The 16,698-nt window shown below is 44.5% G+C and overlaps 1 protein-coding gene across 9 annotated transcripts in view; it reads right to left on the reverse strand.

The window, feature by feature from the left end:
* The window catches only part of SH3KBP1 (SH3 domain containing kinase binding protein 1), a 354,705-nt gene that overhangs the window by 254,348 nt on the left and 83,659 nt on the right, over positions 1-16,698 (reverse strand). The window contains exon 1 of one of the 9 annotated variants that reach the window (XM_055376724.1): positions 12,075-12,387. The exons of 7 other annotated variants lie outside the window; for them this stretch is intronic. In XM_055376724.1, the coding sequence (XP_055232699.1) occupies positions 12,075-12,125 (51 nt within the window). In that variant the 5' untranslated portion in view covers positions 12,126-12,387. Of the gene's footprint in view, positions 1-12,074; positions 12,388-16,698 lie in introns of those variants that run through there. One more of the 9 variants, XM_055376719.2, reaches the window with a different exon arrangement.

Raw genomic sequence — 16,698 nt, forward strand, 5'->3', positions numbered from 1 at the left:
GTGCCCGACATCTCAATTCACAGGCACAAAATGATATTTAAATAGCATCTGTGGTGGGGACACAGCCAACATATACAAAAAAGTTACAAGTAACATTGATGTGGGGTGGAGAGGAGTTCTCTCACACTTTTAAGGGTAAATTATGCTCAGCATAATTCTCAATCACATTTTAATTTTACTCTGCAATCTATTTCATTCATTCAATCACTCTATATTGAGGGTGGCCAGGGAAGGCCTCTCCAGCAGGTGACTTCGCTGAAATCTGCATGGCAAACAAGAATGGCAGACCAGGCAGAGGGACTTCTCCTGAGAAGCTGCCAGACGCAGGCAGAGGTGCAAAGATGGCAAATAGGGTTCCAATATAATTGGTGTTATGAGTTGAATTGTATCTCCCCAAAAGATATGGAAGTCCTTATCCCCAGTATCCATGAATATGACGTTATTTAGACATAGGGTCTTTGCAGATGATCAAGTTAAAATTAGGTCATTTGAGTGGCGCTAATCCAATATGAGTGGTATCCTTATAAAAAGGAGAACTTTGGGATGGGAGCTGTGGCTCACGCCTGTAATCTCAGCGCTTTGGGAGGCCAAGGTGGGAGGATCACTCGAGCCCAGAAGATGGAGGCTGCAGTGAGCCATAATCGTGCCAGTGCACTCCAGCCTGAGCAACAGAGCAAGATTCTATCTCCAAAAAAAAAAAAAAAAAAAAAAAAAACACAAAAATGAAGAACTTTGGATGCAGAGATATGCACACAGGGAGAATACCATGTGAAGATGAAGACAGAGACTGGGGTGATGTGTCTACAACCCAAAGATCGCCAGCAAACCACCAGAAGCAAGGGGAGGAGCAGATTCTCCCTCACGACCCTCAGAAGGAACCAACCCTGCCCACACCTTGATCTCTGAATTCCAGCCTCCAGAACTGCCAGACAATAAATTTCCACTGGTTAAGCCACTCACAGCATGTGGTACTTTGTCACAGCAGCACAAGCAAACTCATACAATGGGTGTCAGGTACAGTAAATATTCACACCACACTGAAAGTCACTTTGAATCTATTTTGGCAGCAGAATCCTTGTCCTAAATACAATTTTACCTGGACCTCCAATATGTTAACAGATGAAAAGGATGAAAAGGGCTACTCAAAAGAAAATACTTCACTCACCTATAAAGTACCAATCTCTGATCACATGAGTTCTTTGCAACCCTCTTTGAAAAGGACTTAAAAGGAAAGTTAAAAAAATAAAAAAATAAAAAGAGGCCAGGCACGGTGGCTCACGCCTGTAATCCCAGCACTTTGGGAGGCCTAGGCGGGCGGATCACGAGGTCAGGAGTTTGAGGCCATCCTGGCCAACATGGCAAAATCAGGTCTCTACTAAAAGTACAAAAATTAGCCGGGCATGGTGGCGCATGCCTGTAATCCCAGCTACTCAGGAGGCTGAGGCAGGAGAATTGCTTGAACCTGAGAGGCGGAGGTTGTGGTGAGCTGAGATTGCGCCACTGCACTCTAGCCTGGGTGATACAGCAAGGCTCCATCTCAAAAAAATATATAAAAATAAAAATAAAGAAAGAAAGAAAAAGAAAAACCTCAAACCAGACGGGGTCAGAAAACTTGGGTGAGGGAAGGGGGTGGTGATTTCTATTATCATATTATTAAATGATTATGGTGACCACCACCACTGCCATTTGAAAGTACCTCCTAGAAGCCAGGCACTGTGTCCACTCTTCTTGTCAACTCAGGGTGTTGTGGTCCCTCTTTAGGAAAGCAAAATCAGGGGACTTGACTTGCTAAAAGCCCCCATCTTAGTCAGCCTAGGTTGCCATAACAAAATACCACAGACTAGGGGGGCTTAAATAATAGAAATTCATTACCTCACAGGTCTGGAGGCTGGAATCAAGGTACATTGGGTTTCTCCTGGGGCCCCTCTCCTTGGCTTGCAGATGGCCACCTGCTTGCTGTGTCCTCACATGGTCTTTCCTCTGTGCGACTGCGTCCCTGGTATCTCTCGGTGAGCCCTAATCTCCTCTTCTTATGAGGACACCAGTCAGATTGGATTAAGGCCTACCCTAATGGCCTCATTTTAACTTAATCACCTCTTTAAAGGACCTGTCTCCAAATACAGTCACATTATGAGGTACAGGGGGGTTAGGGACAAAATTTGGCCCATAATAGCCCCTTAGGGAAAAAGCCACAGAGCCCACATTCCAACCCAGAACTATTTGACCCCAGAGGCCATTTTCCTCAGATCACACTGCCTGCCCCCTAAAAGCCCTCTTCATTTGCTATAAAGGAAAATATATTATCTGAACAATAAGAAAAATAAATAACAGCTTTTTGGTTTGTTCCCTTTTTAAGACTCTCTCGAGGTCATCTCCTGGGAAAGGCCAGGGAGAGTCCCCAGGGCACAGTGTCAGCCCTCGGGGCTCAAGGAGAAAGGAAATGAAAGCTGCCCCACCTCCTCTAAGAGGCCCAGCCTGAGGCCAAACCTACATGGATTTTAGCTTCCACCTTCCAGGACACTTCAGGCCGACTCAAAAAAAAAATCCTGGCCAAGAATACCCTAAAAAGTGCCCATCAGAAAGCCCTGACTTTTCAGAAAATATGAGCCCTTCACATGGTTACCCGGGCTCTGGCAGCTGCCGTACCCACCAGGGTTCACAGAATCATCTTCAAACATCTGCCATCCTCTGCTCCTTCAGATACCAAATCATATAAAAGATGGCACCCTGCTGTGCCCTTCCCTAGGCAGGAAAGCAGTGCTCTGAAGACTGAGATGACAGAGTCCTTTATGAGCACCGTTCTGGGGGCCTACAAGGGGGAGTTGTCCAGGAGAGAGCCCTCCTTTACCAAGCACAGGGACCCCATGAAATCAGAAGAATTCTAGAGTGGACAACCAATCAAAATACTTACATTCCAAACACCCAGCCAGAGTGAAGAGGACCAGAAACCAAGTGTTGGTTAAAATTTGATTAGGGATACATATCTGATCCAAGATAATAAAACAATTTAAAGCCCTAAATGCAGTACCAGCTATATTTTTTTTAAGGACAGTGTGAAAAAAAGTCATCATGGAGTGGGAGAAGATGGGGAATGAAGAAACATCAGAAAAGACTTCATGGAAGAGATAAGAGGGGTAGTAATGACTGTAACATGATTATAACATGTTACATTTACATTTATTATATTATGTTCCGTTTGATACAGTGTACCAAATGCCAAATGACCTATGCTTCTATTTCAGAGACCCACTGATATTTACATGTCACAACCTCTTTAGTAATAAGGGTCCATTTCTAACCACCTCAATTCTAATTGAGGCATGTCATCGAATACTCCCAGAAAGTTGTCTATCTGGGTATTGTTTCCCAACTTTATATGCATATTCTAACTCTGTGGTCGAAAAAAGTAAAAGCCAGTTTCAGGCCAAGCCCAGGAGAAAACCAGTAAATACACATCTCCCTGAGTATGCTCAAGGCTGAAAACCAATCCTCATAATGGTCATTAGGGAAGACGTGGTCTCCTAACCAACTATGCTCCTTCCTATAGATGAGATTCTACCTTTGTGTTCCCAGCTTATTAATCAATAATTTATGCCAGGCATGAAAAAAATGCATGATAGAAACAAGTCAAGCTACATACTGCTGGTAGAAGGGCAATTTAGCAATATCTATCAAAACCATAAGGACATAAACTCTTAACCCAACAACTCCACTGCTAAGTATGTATCCTATGGATAGACTCATAATAGAAGGTGACTTGTTGCAGGAGAAGCTGAAAACAACCCCAAATAGGGCACCAATTAAACAGAATAAGGTGCTGATATAGAAAGATGCATTAAGTAGAAAAAAGCTACCTGGCTCATACATTGCATTCTGTTGCCCAATTTGTGGGTTTTAAATTTTTTTGTATTTCAATATTTGTACAAGCATACAAAAACCCTAGAGAATGAAAAAAAAAAAAAACCAAGAGGGAGGGGAGTAAAGTAGGAAACTTTATGCTCTTCTCTACCATCTGAATGTCTTTTCCATGAGTTTATAATTTAAAACACATAGAAGAAAAATCCATGAGCAATGAGAATTCACGAGCATATAGCCTTGAATTTCTTTCAGTAGTGAACAGAATCTTAAAGGACGGTTAAGCAACCTTCACTGGGCTGATTCCTACTCAGGAAGTAGCCTGACACAGTTAAGACTGGGCTTCATGAACAAGGCACGAAACCCAAATGGTTTCTTATTAGTCATCGTTCAATCAGAAAACCAAAGAACTTTCCACACCCCATTCTGCAAGCCTAGCACATAAACACATTTTTAATCAATACATTTCCGTAATTTTGAGTGGTAAAGGTATGTGACATAATTAAAATACAATCCAGAACACTATGAATTCAATATCTTACTCAATGGATACTAAAAATTACAGCGATGGTAACTTCTAGAAGGAAAAAAAATAAGCTGGAAAGGGCGTAAGTATGCACATGGATACTCACCACGGTTTTGCATGTTAACAGCAAAAACAAAATTAGAAGCAAACCAAACGTACACAACAGGAGACTAAGTGAATAAACTATATGCTAGCCATACAACAAAATACTACAAACCTTAGTAACTCTGTATCATAGATATGGAAAGATATTTGTGGCACATTTAAATTAAAAAGCTGTTTATAACAGCTTTTGGCATGGCTCTATTTGGAAAATTATTTTTTTAATATATACTTGTATATGCATGTTGGAAAAGGTTAGAAGGAAATAGACCAAAATATGAACCACGGTTATCTCGGCAGTAGGATTACAGGAGATTCTGCATATGTATATTTTGGCCGATCTCTATTCTAACTTTTCTATCAAAACATTTTTAATTGTGTGATTTTTAACTTAAAAAAATGTTGGCTATCTTATCCTTTGGCAGACACAATGCTCTTCCACAGAAGAGAATTCAACATGAAACATGTTGCTTGTTCTCTATTTTGCCCCTTTGCAGGTCTTTCAACAGTTTTTCTGATGCTTTAGAAACTAGAGAAAGGGGAAGAAGACAGGTCTAACATTTTCAAGGTCGTCTTTCCCTCTTTTAAATGTGGCTATTATGTTAGGCCAGTGGTTCCTAACCAGAGGCAATTGTGCCCCCGCAAGGGACATTTGGTAATGTCTGGAGACACTTTCCTTTGTTGTCACAACTTGGAGGGATCTGGCGGGGGCGGGGGGTGGGGGCAGGGGCGGGACGGGCGATTGTGCTATTGGCATCTAGCGAGTAGACCCCAGAGATGCTCCTAAACATCCTACAACACACAGGACAGCCCCCACAACAGGCTTAACTGGCTCAAAATATCAACAGTGCCAAGGCTGAGAAACTCTGGGTAAATGAGTCTTCAAGTGACTCCCTAACCCTTCATAAACAGCACCCTCAAATGGCTATATAAGAGCATCTGGGCCAGGCATGGGTGGCTCACACCTGTAATCTCAGCACTTTGGGAGGCCGAGGTGGGAGGATTACTTTAGCCCAGGAATTCCAGACCAGCCTGAGCAATATAGTGGGACCCCATCTCTTAAAAAAATTTTAAAATTAGTCAGGCATGGTGGTTGCACACCTGTAATCCCAGCTATTTGGGAGGCTGAGGTGGGAGGATTGTTTGAGCCTGGGAGGTTGAGGCTACAGTGAGTTGTGATCACACCACTGCACTCTGGCCTAGGTGACAGAGCAAGCAAGACATTGTCTCAAGAAAAAAAAAAAAAAAAAAAAAAAAAAAAATATATATATATATATATATATATATATATATATATATATATATAATCTGGCTAAGAGGCACCCGTGCTAAAGTGGGAATGCACTGATCGCTGAGGCAGAATACCTGGGTTGAATCCTGGATCTGCCTCTTTTCTAGCCGTGAAGCCTCAGGCAGGCAACTGTACCACCCTGCTGATTACCCCATCCTCCTCTATAAACTGGAAATCCCACCACTGGCCATCCACCTCCCACCTCTGAGTGCACAAGAAGCTTCAACATAATAATATGGGAGAAGAGGTTTTGTAAACTATAAAGCACCATGCACATGTGAATGCTATTATCATTCTAGGGTACTAGTTGGCCAGGTTTACTAATGAACACACACTTAGGGTTTCAATGAGTCTTTACCTAGCACATTCCCACTGCCCTGAGTCACATTAACCTACTTCAGATGCTAACTTGGCAGTGATTTTTACTAAATACTGAAGCTGAAAAACATAAAGAGTGGTTTTCCTATATTATCTCTCCCTTGGCTTAAACTGTGAAGCACCAGAACTTAGTGATCAGACAACACGACCTGGAATCAGACTCCCAGGAAAGAATCCCACCTTTACATCTTACTAGCTTGGTGACCATGGAAAGTGATGTGGCTTCTCTGTGTCTCAGTTTCCTCATCTGTCTATCCAAACCAGAACATTTCAGAGTGAAATGGTTTATCATCTGACCAGGACATCTGAGAATGAAAGCAGGTGATGTCAATGTTAATGCGAGGACAACAGGCATACACCAGAACCGTCCCCAGGCAAGTAGAGGATATAAGGTGGCTCTAAAAGAAGGGATAATGCTGGGCATCGTGGCTCACACCTATAATCCCAACACTTTGGGAGGCCCAGGCAGGCAGATCACTGAGCCCAGGAGTTCAAGACCAGCCTGGGCAACATGATGAAACCCTGTCTCTACAAAAAAAAAAAAAAAAAAAAAATCAGCCAGGCATGGTGGTGTGCAACTATAGTCCCAGCTACTTAGGAGGCTGAGAGGTGGGAGGCTCACTTGAGCCCAGGAGGTCGAGGCTGCAGTGAGCTGTGATTGCACCATTGCACTCCAGCCTGGGTGAGAGTGAGATCCCGTCTCAATAAATAGATAAATAAATAGGCCGGACATGGTGGCTCATGCCTGTAATCCCAGCACTTTGGGAGGCTGAGGCGGGCGGATCACGAGGTCAGGAGATTGAGACCATCCTGGCTAACATGGTGAAACCCCGTCTCTACTAAAAATACAAAGAATTAGCTGGGCGTGGTGGCAGGCGCCTGGAGTCCCAGCATCTCGGGAGGCTGAGGCAGGAGAATGGCATGAACTCGGGAGGCGGAGCTTGCAGTGAGCCGAGATAGCACCACCGCACTCCAGCCTGGGCGACAGAGCAAGACTCCATCTCAAAAAATAAATAAAATAAAATAAAGAAGAAAATGATAACAGTGCCTGCCTCACAGCCTTGTAGTGATGACTAAATCAGATAAAAGAGGCAAAGCACACAGTACACACTCATTAAATGCTAGCTATGATTTTTTTTGTCCTTACTCCTTCCATTCATTCAGCAAGTCCTTAGTGCCCAGGCATGACTCTGGGTGCCAAGAAAGTAACAGGAAGTCAGTGAATAAGAGCTTATCTGATCAACTAAGACAAAAGGATTTATTATTATCCCAAAGTCCCTGATTCAGGAAAGCTATTTCAGTTTGACTAAAAGTGAGCTATAAATGAATCCCATAAAGTTGTATTAATTAATGCCCTTTGTAACTTAGCACTCAATGCTTCAAGGCATGTTACGATATTCGCTCCCTTTCATTTCTATGCACACCCCATTATGATGAATTACATATGGCATGTCCACCAAGACAGCTTTACAGAACCCATACATTATGAAAGCAAAGTTGCTTTAGCTTGCTTTTGCATGGAGATGCATCTGTATCTTTTGCCAAGAATTAAGCATTACAGTTCAGTATACTAGAACAATTTTCTCTAAAAGTCAACACTCACCATGAGAGGTAGATATTCCTTATTTTATAGAGACGTTCTTTAACCTCTAGGGGCTTGGTGCTGTAATCACAAATTCCTTTTCCTTCCTCCTTTTGCCGCCCTCCATTTCAGTAAAATTGGTCTCAATTACTATGACCACAAATTCTCACACTCTAATGTTTCTGTACTCAACTACGGGGCCTTGCCCTTTCCTCCTCCTCCTCCTCCTCCATGTTCACATTTTACGAGGCACATTCTCAGTCAGCCCTCCTTTTGTGCTTATTTCTGAGGCCATTACAGAGGCCATATTCCACTCCTTCGGCAATTCTTAGATCTCAAACAAATACCAGCCAGACCCCATCACTGGAAAGGCAAGCTATGGACCTCCAAAAAGAGTCTGCCTATGGAGTAAGCTGTTTGTGCGTAATTCACAACAAACTGAGGGGCTATCAGTTTCTGTTGTACTCCATGCCTCTGTCTTGATTCAAAGAAGCTTAAATCAATGGTGTGTGTTTTGATCTCGTGCTAATTATGCAGATGTGTTTAGTTTGTAAAAATTCAACAGCCGTACCCTCATGCGCATTTTATGTATGTCTATTATATTGCCATAAAAATTCTTTTTAATAGCTTACACCATGTAAACCTCTATATAAACTAAGCATAGTTTACACCTCACCTACACTAATGTCCCTCAAACTGTTTTCAAATGGACTGCCACCAGTCGATGGGCCACGTAATCAGTTTAGAAGGTCCTGACAAGCATCTGTTGAATGGAATGGAGCATACAAGAGGGCATCACACACAGTGAAGGCAGCTACTGTTTCAGGAAACTTACTTCAGTTACATGGATGTGTACCGTAGACCAGGTTGCCAGATATTTTTTTAACTGCAGAACTTGGTTGATAAAGCCCTGGGAGACACTGAGTACATCAACAAATAAAAGATGAATTTGGGAGTCAGACAAGCCTGGTTTCTGATCTTGGCTGGTTGCAACCTATGTGCTTAGGAACAAGTCACCTAACCTCAGTGAGCCTCCATTTTGCTATCTCTAAAATGGTGGTAAAAACTGTCAACTCCCTGGAATTGGTGTAAGGTGTCAGTGAGCTGGCAAACAGTCTGCCACAGAGTGCTACTTAGACATGGTCCCTACCCCCACTGCCATTTAGGTGGTGCCTTGGGCTAGCTTCTTTACCTGTAGGAAGGAAGTTTCAAGGAAATATACAAAGAAAGGAAGTGCCAAGGTCGAGACCTCACTAACATCTGAGAGCAGCAGGGCAGGGGAAAGCTATTACCCCAGCACATTTGGTGGTAAGTCATCTGGCTTTGGATTCCAACCAGAGGGAAAACCACTTTCCAAGATAATGGGGTTTTTCACATTATTCTTGGCAGGAGGTGGAGAAAGGCAGAAAGGGAAGAAGGTCTCAGTAAAGAAATAAAGCATTTATTTTAAGCAAATCACTTTGAAGACAGGTGGTTTTCATTTTGAGAACAAAAATGATGCTTAAAACAGAGGGTTATCCCAGACACCAGCCAGGGGCTGGCCAAGAGAGAGAAATAGTGCCCTGGGGTCTGAAATGCTCCCAAAGTGCCAGAGCAGTGATGGATGCAGATGGGGAGGGGGCCAGCCACATAAAACATGGGACTGGCTCTATCAGCTTGCAGTCACAAACTACTTAAAAGTAATTCACCGTGTTAATTATACAAAGCAACTATTCATTCAACAAATATCTGTTGAGCATTTACTATGCATCTAGAATTGAGTTAAGAGCTGGGGATATGGTAGGGATAAGACAGACAAGGCCCCTGCCCTCATGGAGCTAAAATTCTGGTGGGAGAGACATCAAATACCAAGTACATCAATGAGTTAACAAAATATTTACAGGCTGTGATATAAGGACTGCAAAGGAAATAAATGTGGTGATGTGATGGGAATGGAGAAAGGAAACTCAAGATGGAGGCTGGCCCTTGAGACAAGATGGCCCTGGAGGGCTGCTCAGAGTGGTACCTGAAAGAAGAGAAAGGGCCGGCCAAGCAAGGAGCCAAAAAGAAAAAAAGGGGCATTCCCAGCAGTGAGAATTGCAAGTGCCCAGACGCAGAGACAGTGCTGGGACAGGTGAGAACTCAATATGGCAGAAGGCAGTGGCCGAGTGGGAAGATGACCCCGATGAGGCTGAAAAGGTAGGCAAAGCCAGACCATACGAGGCCCAGTAGACCATAGAAAAGAAAGTGGATTTCAATGAAAAGCAAAAGAAAAGTACCGAAGGTTGGCACTCTGATATATTAATTTGATGTTGGTTAAGAGGTGCTCTTAAATCATAATACGCAAAACAAACTGTCCTGATGATTTATACAATGTCTCTCCGTAATCAGTGATAAAAGTTAGCACTGTGTCAGAGATCACTGATACACGATTATTGAGGAGTCTTGCCAGTCAAAGACAAACAACTTGAGCCTATGGATGAGATGAAATATGAGGAATTCAATGGGGGAAAGGGGTGAGAGAACTTGTGACTGGCAAGGGAACACTATCATCGGTAATTAACTCACAGCAAATATAAAGCACATAGTACAGTTAATTAACAAAGCAGGCTCTAGAAAGTGCCCTAAACACACAAACACACACACACACACGAAAGGCAATTGGGGCTTGACCGATGTGCATGGTGGCTGCCTAAATTCATAAACACATTAAATGAAACAACACAATGGAAAAGTACCATGACAGTGTCCTACATGTACTTCTGAATCAGAATTCAGATGACTGCTAGGCAGTTTTCAATCAAGGTTTATTTTTATTTTTATTTTTTTGACACAGGGTCTCACTCCTGTCACCCAGGCTGGAGTGCAGTAGCGTGATCATGGCTCACTGCAGCCTCGACCTCCCAGGCTCAGTCAATCCTCCAGCCTCAGCCTCCTGAGTAGCTGGGACTACAGGCGTGTGTCACCATTCCTGGCTAATTTTTTTTTATTTTTTGGTAGAGACAGGGTCTCACCATGTTGCCCAGGCTGGTCTCGAACTCCTGGGCTCAAGCGATCCTCCTGCCTCGGCCTCCCAAAGGGCTGGAATTACAGGCATAAACCATTGTGCCTGGCCGAGGTTTACCTTTTGTTTTCCTTCTCCCTCACTCTGGCTGAATGTAGGTTTTAATAAGTTGGAAACTCAAAGCTGGATGGGAAAGGGGTCTTTTGAATTATCACTCTCCCCAAAGACCTGTAACACAGCCTCCTAACTTGGGTCCTCAGTTCCCATCATCTTTAACTTAAACGTTAGCTATGAGACATAACTATGACTCACTCATACCCTTTCCCCAGGACCTTGTTTTGGGAGGCGGGTCACCTGGCCATGACTAAAAGGGCAACCTGGGGCTACATACTTAAGCAAGGCCAACTGGCCAACCCCAAGATCAAACCTATGACACTGACCATGAGAACTTGGTGGCCACAAAAGCTGCCCTGAAACAAGCCAGGACAGCAACACTGGTGGCATCTCACAGAGCCCAGCACACTGCTTGCATTTATGGCATAGAGTGCCATGAAAAAGGAGAAGGATGGCAACCAAGCACCAGGTGCCTTCACATTCATTACTTTAAACAATCCAGTAATCCTGCGAGGTGGTAGGATGGAGATTTTCAGATGAGAAAAGTAAGACTTGGAGAGATCTTGGTTAGCAGCCCATGGCTGCACAGTTAGCTGAGTGGGGAACTGAACCTCTCCCGACACCTCAGTTGGCATCTGGCAACAGGACAGTGCTCATGACAGACCCCAAGCTGACTTTCTCTCCTGTCTCCCATCTCATTCTTACCCCCACCCCCTTTATTTCTTCACACTACAGGAAAGCTAAATTCCACACCTGGCTTCCCCCCAGATTCCCAAATCTGCCAGCTGCATCAGAAATGTTACCTGCTCCCAACCCCTGAGAGGGGTACCTCACTGCAGAAATGGATGCCTGCAGGGGGTTTGGTTGAATGCAGCTATCTGTATGCAGTGTCCCCTGGAGAAAACTCACCTGGCTGTCGATAGTGATCAGAGACGGAAAGAGCCACCAAACCAGATGACAGAGCTATTCAAAATCTTTATAAATGCCACTACAAAAGGAACTCAGCCAAAGAATCCACTTCTATCACAGACAAGGGCTTAGTGAAAGAAATACCCTTCGGCTACAAACCAGAAAACTGAGACCTGGGGCCAAGTGGAAAACAGTGTTGGTCACCATCTTGGAAGGACTGGCCTGAGACCAAATTCCCCATCATGCCTCCCTCCTGGCCTACAAAGTAGTCGGGCAACAGGCTACAAAAGATGCAGACATCGCAACAATCAAAACAGATGTATGGCCTACTTACAATCTCAGACAAGTCTGCGGCACTTGGGGCTTTGGCTGCTGAAACCTCCATTCTGTGAAGTATGAAATGGTAATTTCTGGCTGTGTCTGAACTCTGGGCAGGAGTAAGTTCCGTGCTCTCCGAGAACTGCAAGTCTCTCTGATTCACTTGGCAGCAAAATTATTCTAAGCATCCTGTCCCGTACCCAACCCGCCTGCCCCTCCCACTACACACTCACACTGGTGGTTTTTTTGTAATTCTTTGCACTTATTTCTGTCGCAAATCAAGTGAAAAGTAATCCAATCTCTGGCACTTGAGAGTGTGGAACCTGTATGACTGAGGAGGAGGAAGAGCCACCTAATTAGGAAGAAGTTATAATTAACATCAGAGAGGAGAGAGCTGGAGAACCGCAGAGTCTGCAGTAACAGCAAAATGGAGATTATTTGAGACAGCTGAAACACTCCACCCAGGCCTCCAGAAGAGGACATGCACGGGAAACAAAGGGCATATGGTGTTTGCTTTCTTCAACATCCGTTCTCACCATTACGAGCTGCACCAGCAAACGTTCATTACTTACATGTGGACAAACCTCGCCCTGAAATGCACTCTAAAATACAGCTCCTAATCAAATAAATGACTTCGCAAAGCAGAAGCTTACCTTGATTTTTTATTACATATAAGTAATAAAGTAAAATTTAATAAAGTCCAAATAACTGGCAGAATGTCTATTTGGCTCAGTGAAGCATGAATTATACTTGAAAGTCCATTTTTGTTAATTTCAGGTTCATACAGTAATTCAAATACTGACATATTCAGAGCAGGATTTTATTTTTTCCCCAAGGAGAGATTCCAAGGGACTAACTTAATAACAAGATAGGAATGATTTTCTACTATTTACTTCTAGTCGTATATTTAGATATTTCTATCCTAAAGCAAACAGGTTTTTCGAATGTTACTCAAATCATTTATTTCCCACATATGTTAGTGTTACCACCATCACCAATATTACCCTCACTATAAAACTGTTCAAAGGTAAACTTCAGCGAAGTTCTTGACCAAATTATCAGAACCTCCTGAATTAGTGAGATCTGAATTGATACTTTTCAGAGATGTAAAGTTAGGGTCAGCTTCAAAAATACTCACATATTATTATTCTCAAGCCTATTGAGATCAAGGATCAAATCCGCTGTCACTCAGCCAGGATGAACTGGGATTGGTCTGCTTTCCCCCAGATAACAAGTTCAAAATCAGAGGATCACCTTGCTTGCATTTAACATAAAAAAGGCCCCCAAGTGAAAGGAAACAAACAATCCAATGTGGTTGGTCAGTAACCCTCAGTGAGCACTGCTGGTTGCCTACCCAGTAGAGCTGGCTCCCTTCCTCCTTCCCCAGCAGAGCCCACTCCTGGTCACAGGTGCCATCCATTCCCCCATGGAGCCCATTTCCAGCTCTAGGAAGGACAGCCTAATTAATTCTAAGCCAATCATTGCTTCAGGGTGGGCAGTGGGAACAAAGCTCACCCAATCAGACTGCAAGAAATAACTCCTCCTACATACAGGCTGTGAGCAAGGAAGCAAAGGGCCCCACTGCAGATGGACACCATTCTACAACCATCTGATGACCACAGGGAAGCCAGCCCTTGGGTGAAGCTACTGCCAGAACAACACGGTGGGGGAAGAGACAGCAAGAACACAGGTTTCTGATGTCACACTGAGCAGCTGATCACACTGCCCCTGGGGTCCACCCTACCTCTAGCCTCCCAATTATGCAAAATAACAAATGTCTGTGTTTAAGGCAGTCCCAGACAGGTTTCTGTTCCATGCAATCTCAAGTGTGCTGGGAGGAACAGGCTAAGCAGTAACTAACCGGGTAGCCAAGAGTAAGAGTTTATAATTTGGGAGACTCCTTAAAGTAAATAATACATTTGCAGAAAACATTCTCCTTAAAGAAAAAGGAGAAATTACAAAGGTGAGTGGTTGCCTAGGGCTGAGCGTGGAAATGGAGAGTGACTGCAAATGGGCACAGGTTTCTTTTGGGGGTGATGGAAATGTTCAAGAATTAGATTGTGAAGATGGTCACACAACTCTGTAAATATATTAAAAAGCACTGACTGGGATACTCAGTAGGTCAATATCATGGCATGTAAATTAGACCTCAAAGCTGTTTTTAAAACCTTGCCTGGGCCGGGTGCAGTGTCTCACGCCTGTAATTCTAACACTTTGGGAGGCTGAGGTGGGCGGATCCCTTGAGGTCAGGAGTTTGAAACCAGCCTGGCCAACATGGAGAAACCCTGTCTCTACTAAGAATACAGAAAAATTAGCTGGGCATGATGGCAGGTGCCTGTAATCCCAGCTACTTGGGAGACTGAGACAGAAGGATCACTTGAACCCAGGAGGCAGAGGTTGCAGTGATCCAAGATCGCACCACTGCACTCCAGCCTGGGCGACAGAGCAAGGCTCTGTCTCGGGGAGGGGTGGCCGGTGGGGAACATGCCTGGAGGCTCAGTGCGGTGGCTCATGCCTGTAATCCCAGCACTTTGGGAGACCCAGGTGGGCGGATCACTTGAGGCCAGGAGTTCGAGACCAGCCTGGCCAACACAAGGAAACTCGGTCTCTACCAAGAAAACACAAAAATTAGCCAGGTGTGGTGGCGCATGTCTGTAGTCCCAGCTACTCGAGAGGCTGAGGCACAAGAATCACTTGAACCTGGGAGGCGCAGGTTGCAGTGAGCCAAGATTGCACCACTGCACTCCAAAATATTAAAATAAAATAAAAATAAATAAAAACCTTGCCTGGGAGCAGGTGCTCATTCAGGAGAGGTCACAGATTGAAGGAACTTTCCTCCATCCACATGTGACGGTGCGGCATACCCCTGCTTAGAATCCTGCCTCAGTGGTTCCCAATTACCCCAAAAGTCCAAGTTCCTTTCAAGGGCGTGCAAGATCCCTCTCACCTTCTGGCCTCGCTTCCCATTTTACTCTGGCAAGGCTTATTTCTAGGTACTCATCAAGCTGTAGGCCTCTGTTCACACTCACACTATACCCTCTTTCTCACTCGCTCTGGGCTCTGGCCCGTCCTCTTCACCTGATCAAATTCCTTCCTCTTCTGCCCCAGGCTCTTAGGTCCCCCTCCCTTTGTGCTCCCTTAGCATACTGGGCACACACCACAACGGGTTGGAAAAGTGTGCTTCCAGGTCAGTCTCTCCCCTCATGCTCTCTCCCGGGGCCCAGAACAGCTCTCAAGACATAGCAGACACTCAACAGATGCCCACTGGACTGGGCTAATCTTTCTCTTTCGGGAAGGGCACCAATCTCTCCCACAGGGCACTGTGTCATTGAGGTTGGGGGCGTGAGAGCCAGAGGCAGGTTCCAGGAGTCCTTGCTCTCATCCACACCCACCTTCCTCCAGCGACTTCAGACTCAGTACAGGACACAGGGGGCAGCTTGCACTGGCAGCTTCCACAACGTGCAGGAAATCCCTTATCCAGATCACACTTAGCGCTCTGCTTCTCGGCTCCAACCCTCCCTGACACAGAAGTTCATGGTGACAATGCACAACATCTCTCACCGTAGAAGCTTCAGAAAAGGAAAACAGGGAATGTCCAACTTTTTTTATTTTTCTGATTGTGAGGTTTCCCTTATTTATTTTAGAGACATTGTCTCACTATGTTGTCCAGGCTGGTCTCTAACTCCTGGGCTCAGGCAATCCTCCCCCACCCCAGCCTCCCAAGTAGCGGTGACTATAGGCACACACCACCATGCCTGGCTAATTTTTAAATTTAGTGTAGAGACAAGGTCTCGCTATGTTGGCCAGGTTGGTCTCAAACCCCTGGTCTCAAGTGATCCTCCTGCCTTGACCTCCCAAAGCACTGGAATTACAGGCATAGGCCACCACACCCAGCCCCCTATTTTTTTAATCCTTAGATAATGTAAGGAGCTAAGAAAAGTCACACATGCAACACTGGGAAACACTTGGTTTTAAAGAAAGACTCCAAGTTAAAAGAGAGACACAATAGCTTGAGGAGAGCGAAAGCTAAGTCTCTACCTGGTGTCTTATCTTCCTGCTTGACCTCAGGGGAAAAGATTAATGGTAAGATTTACGAAATGTTAAGAAGACACTTGCTGGGGTGTCTCAGTTATCAAAAAAATAAAATAAAATAAAATCATACCGTGAAAGTGGCAAAACTCCATGGTGGTATCTGCTTTATCACAACAAAGACATCCCCTGGCCCTTCTTTCTAACCTGTCCTGGCTCCCCACACACTGCTAGAAATGAAACCCCAGGCTGGGCACAGTGGCTCACGCCTGTAATCCCAACACTTTGGGAGGCCGAGGCAGGCGGATCACGAGGTCAGGAGATCGAGACCATCCTGGCTAACACGGTGAAACCTCATCTCTACTAAAAATACAAAAAATTAGCCAGGCATGGTGGCGGGTGCCTGTAATCCCAGTTACTCAGGAGGCTGAGGCAGGAGAATCAGTTGAACTCGGGAGGCAGAGGTTGCAGTAGGCTAAGATCGCGCCACCGCACTCCAGCCTGGGCGACAGAGTGAGAATCCATATTAAAAAAAAAAAAAAAAAAAAAAGCAAAAAGAAATGAAACCCCAAGCCCAGGAGCGCAGGAAAGAGCTGAAATAACACTTTAAA

Source organism: Gorilla gorilla, chromosome X (assembly GCF_029281585.2).
Source record: "Gorilla gorilla gorilla isolate KB3781 chromosome X, NHGRI_mGorGor1-v2.1_pri, whole genome shotgun sequence".
Classification (NCBI taxonomy): domain Eukaryota; kingdom Metazoa; phylum Chordata; class Mammalia; order Primates; family Hominidae; genus Gorilla; species Gorilla gorilla.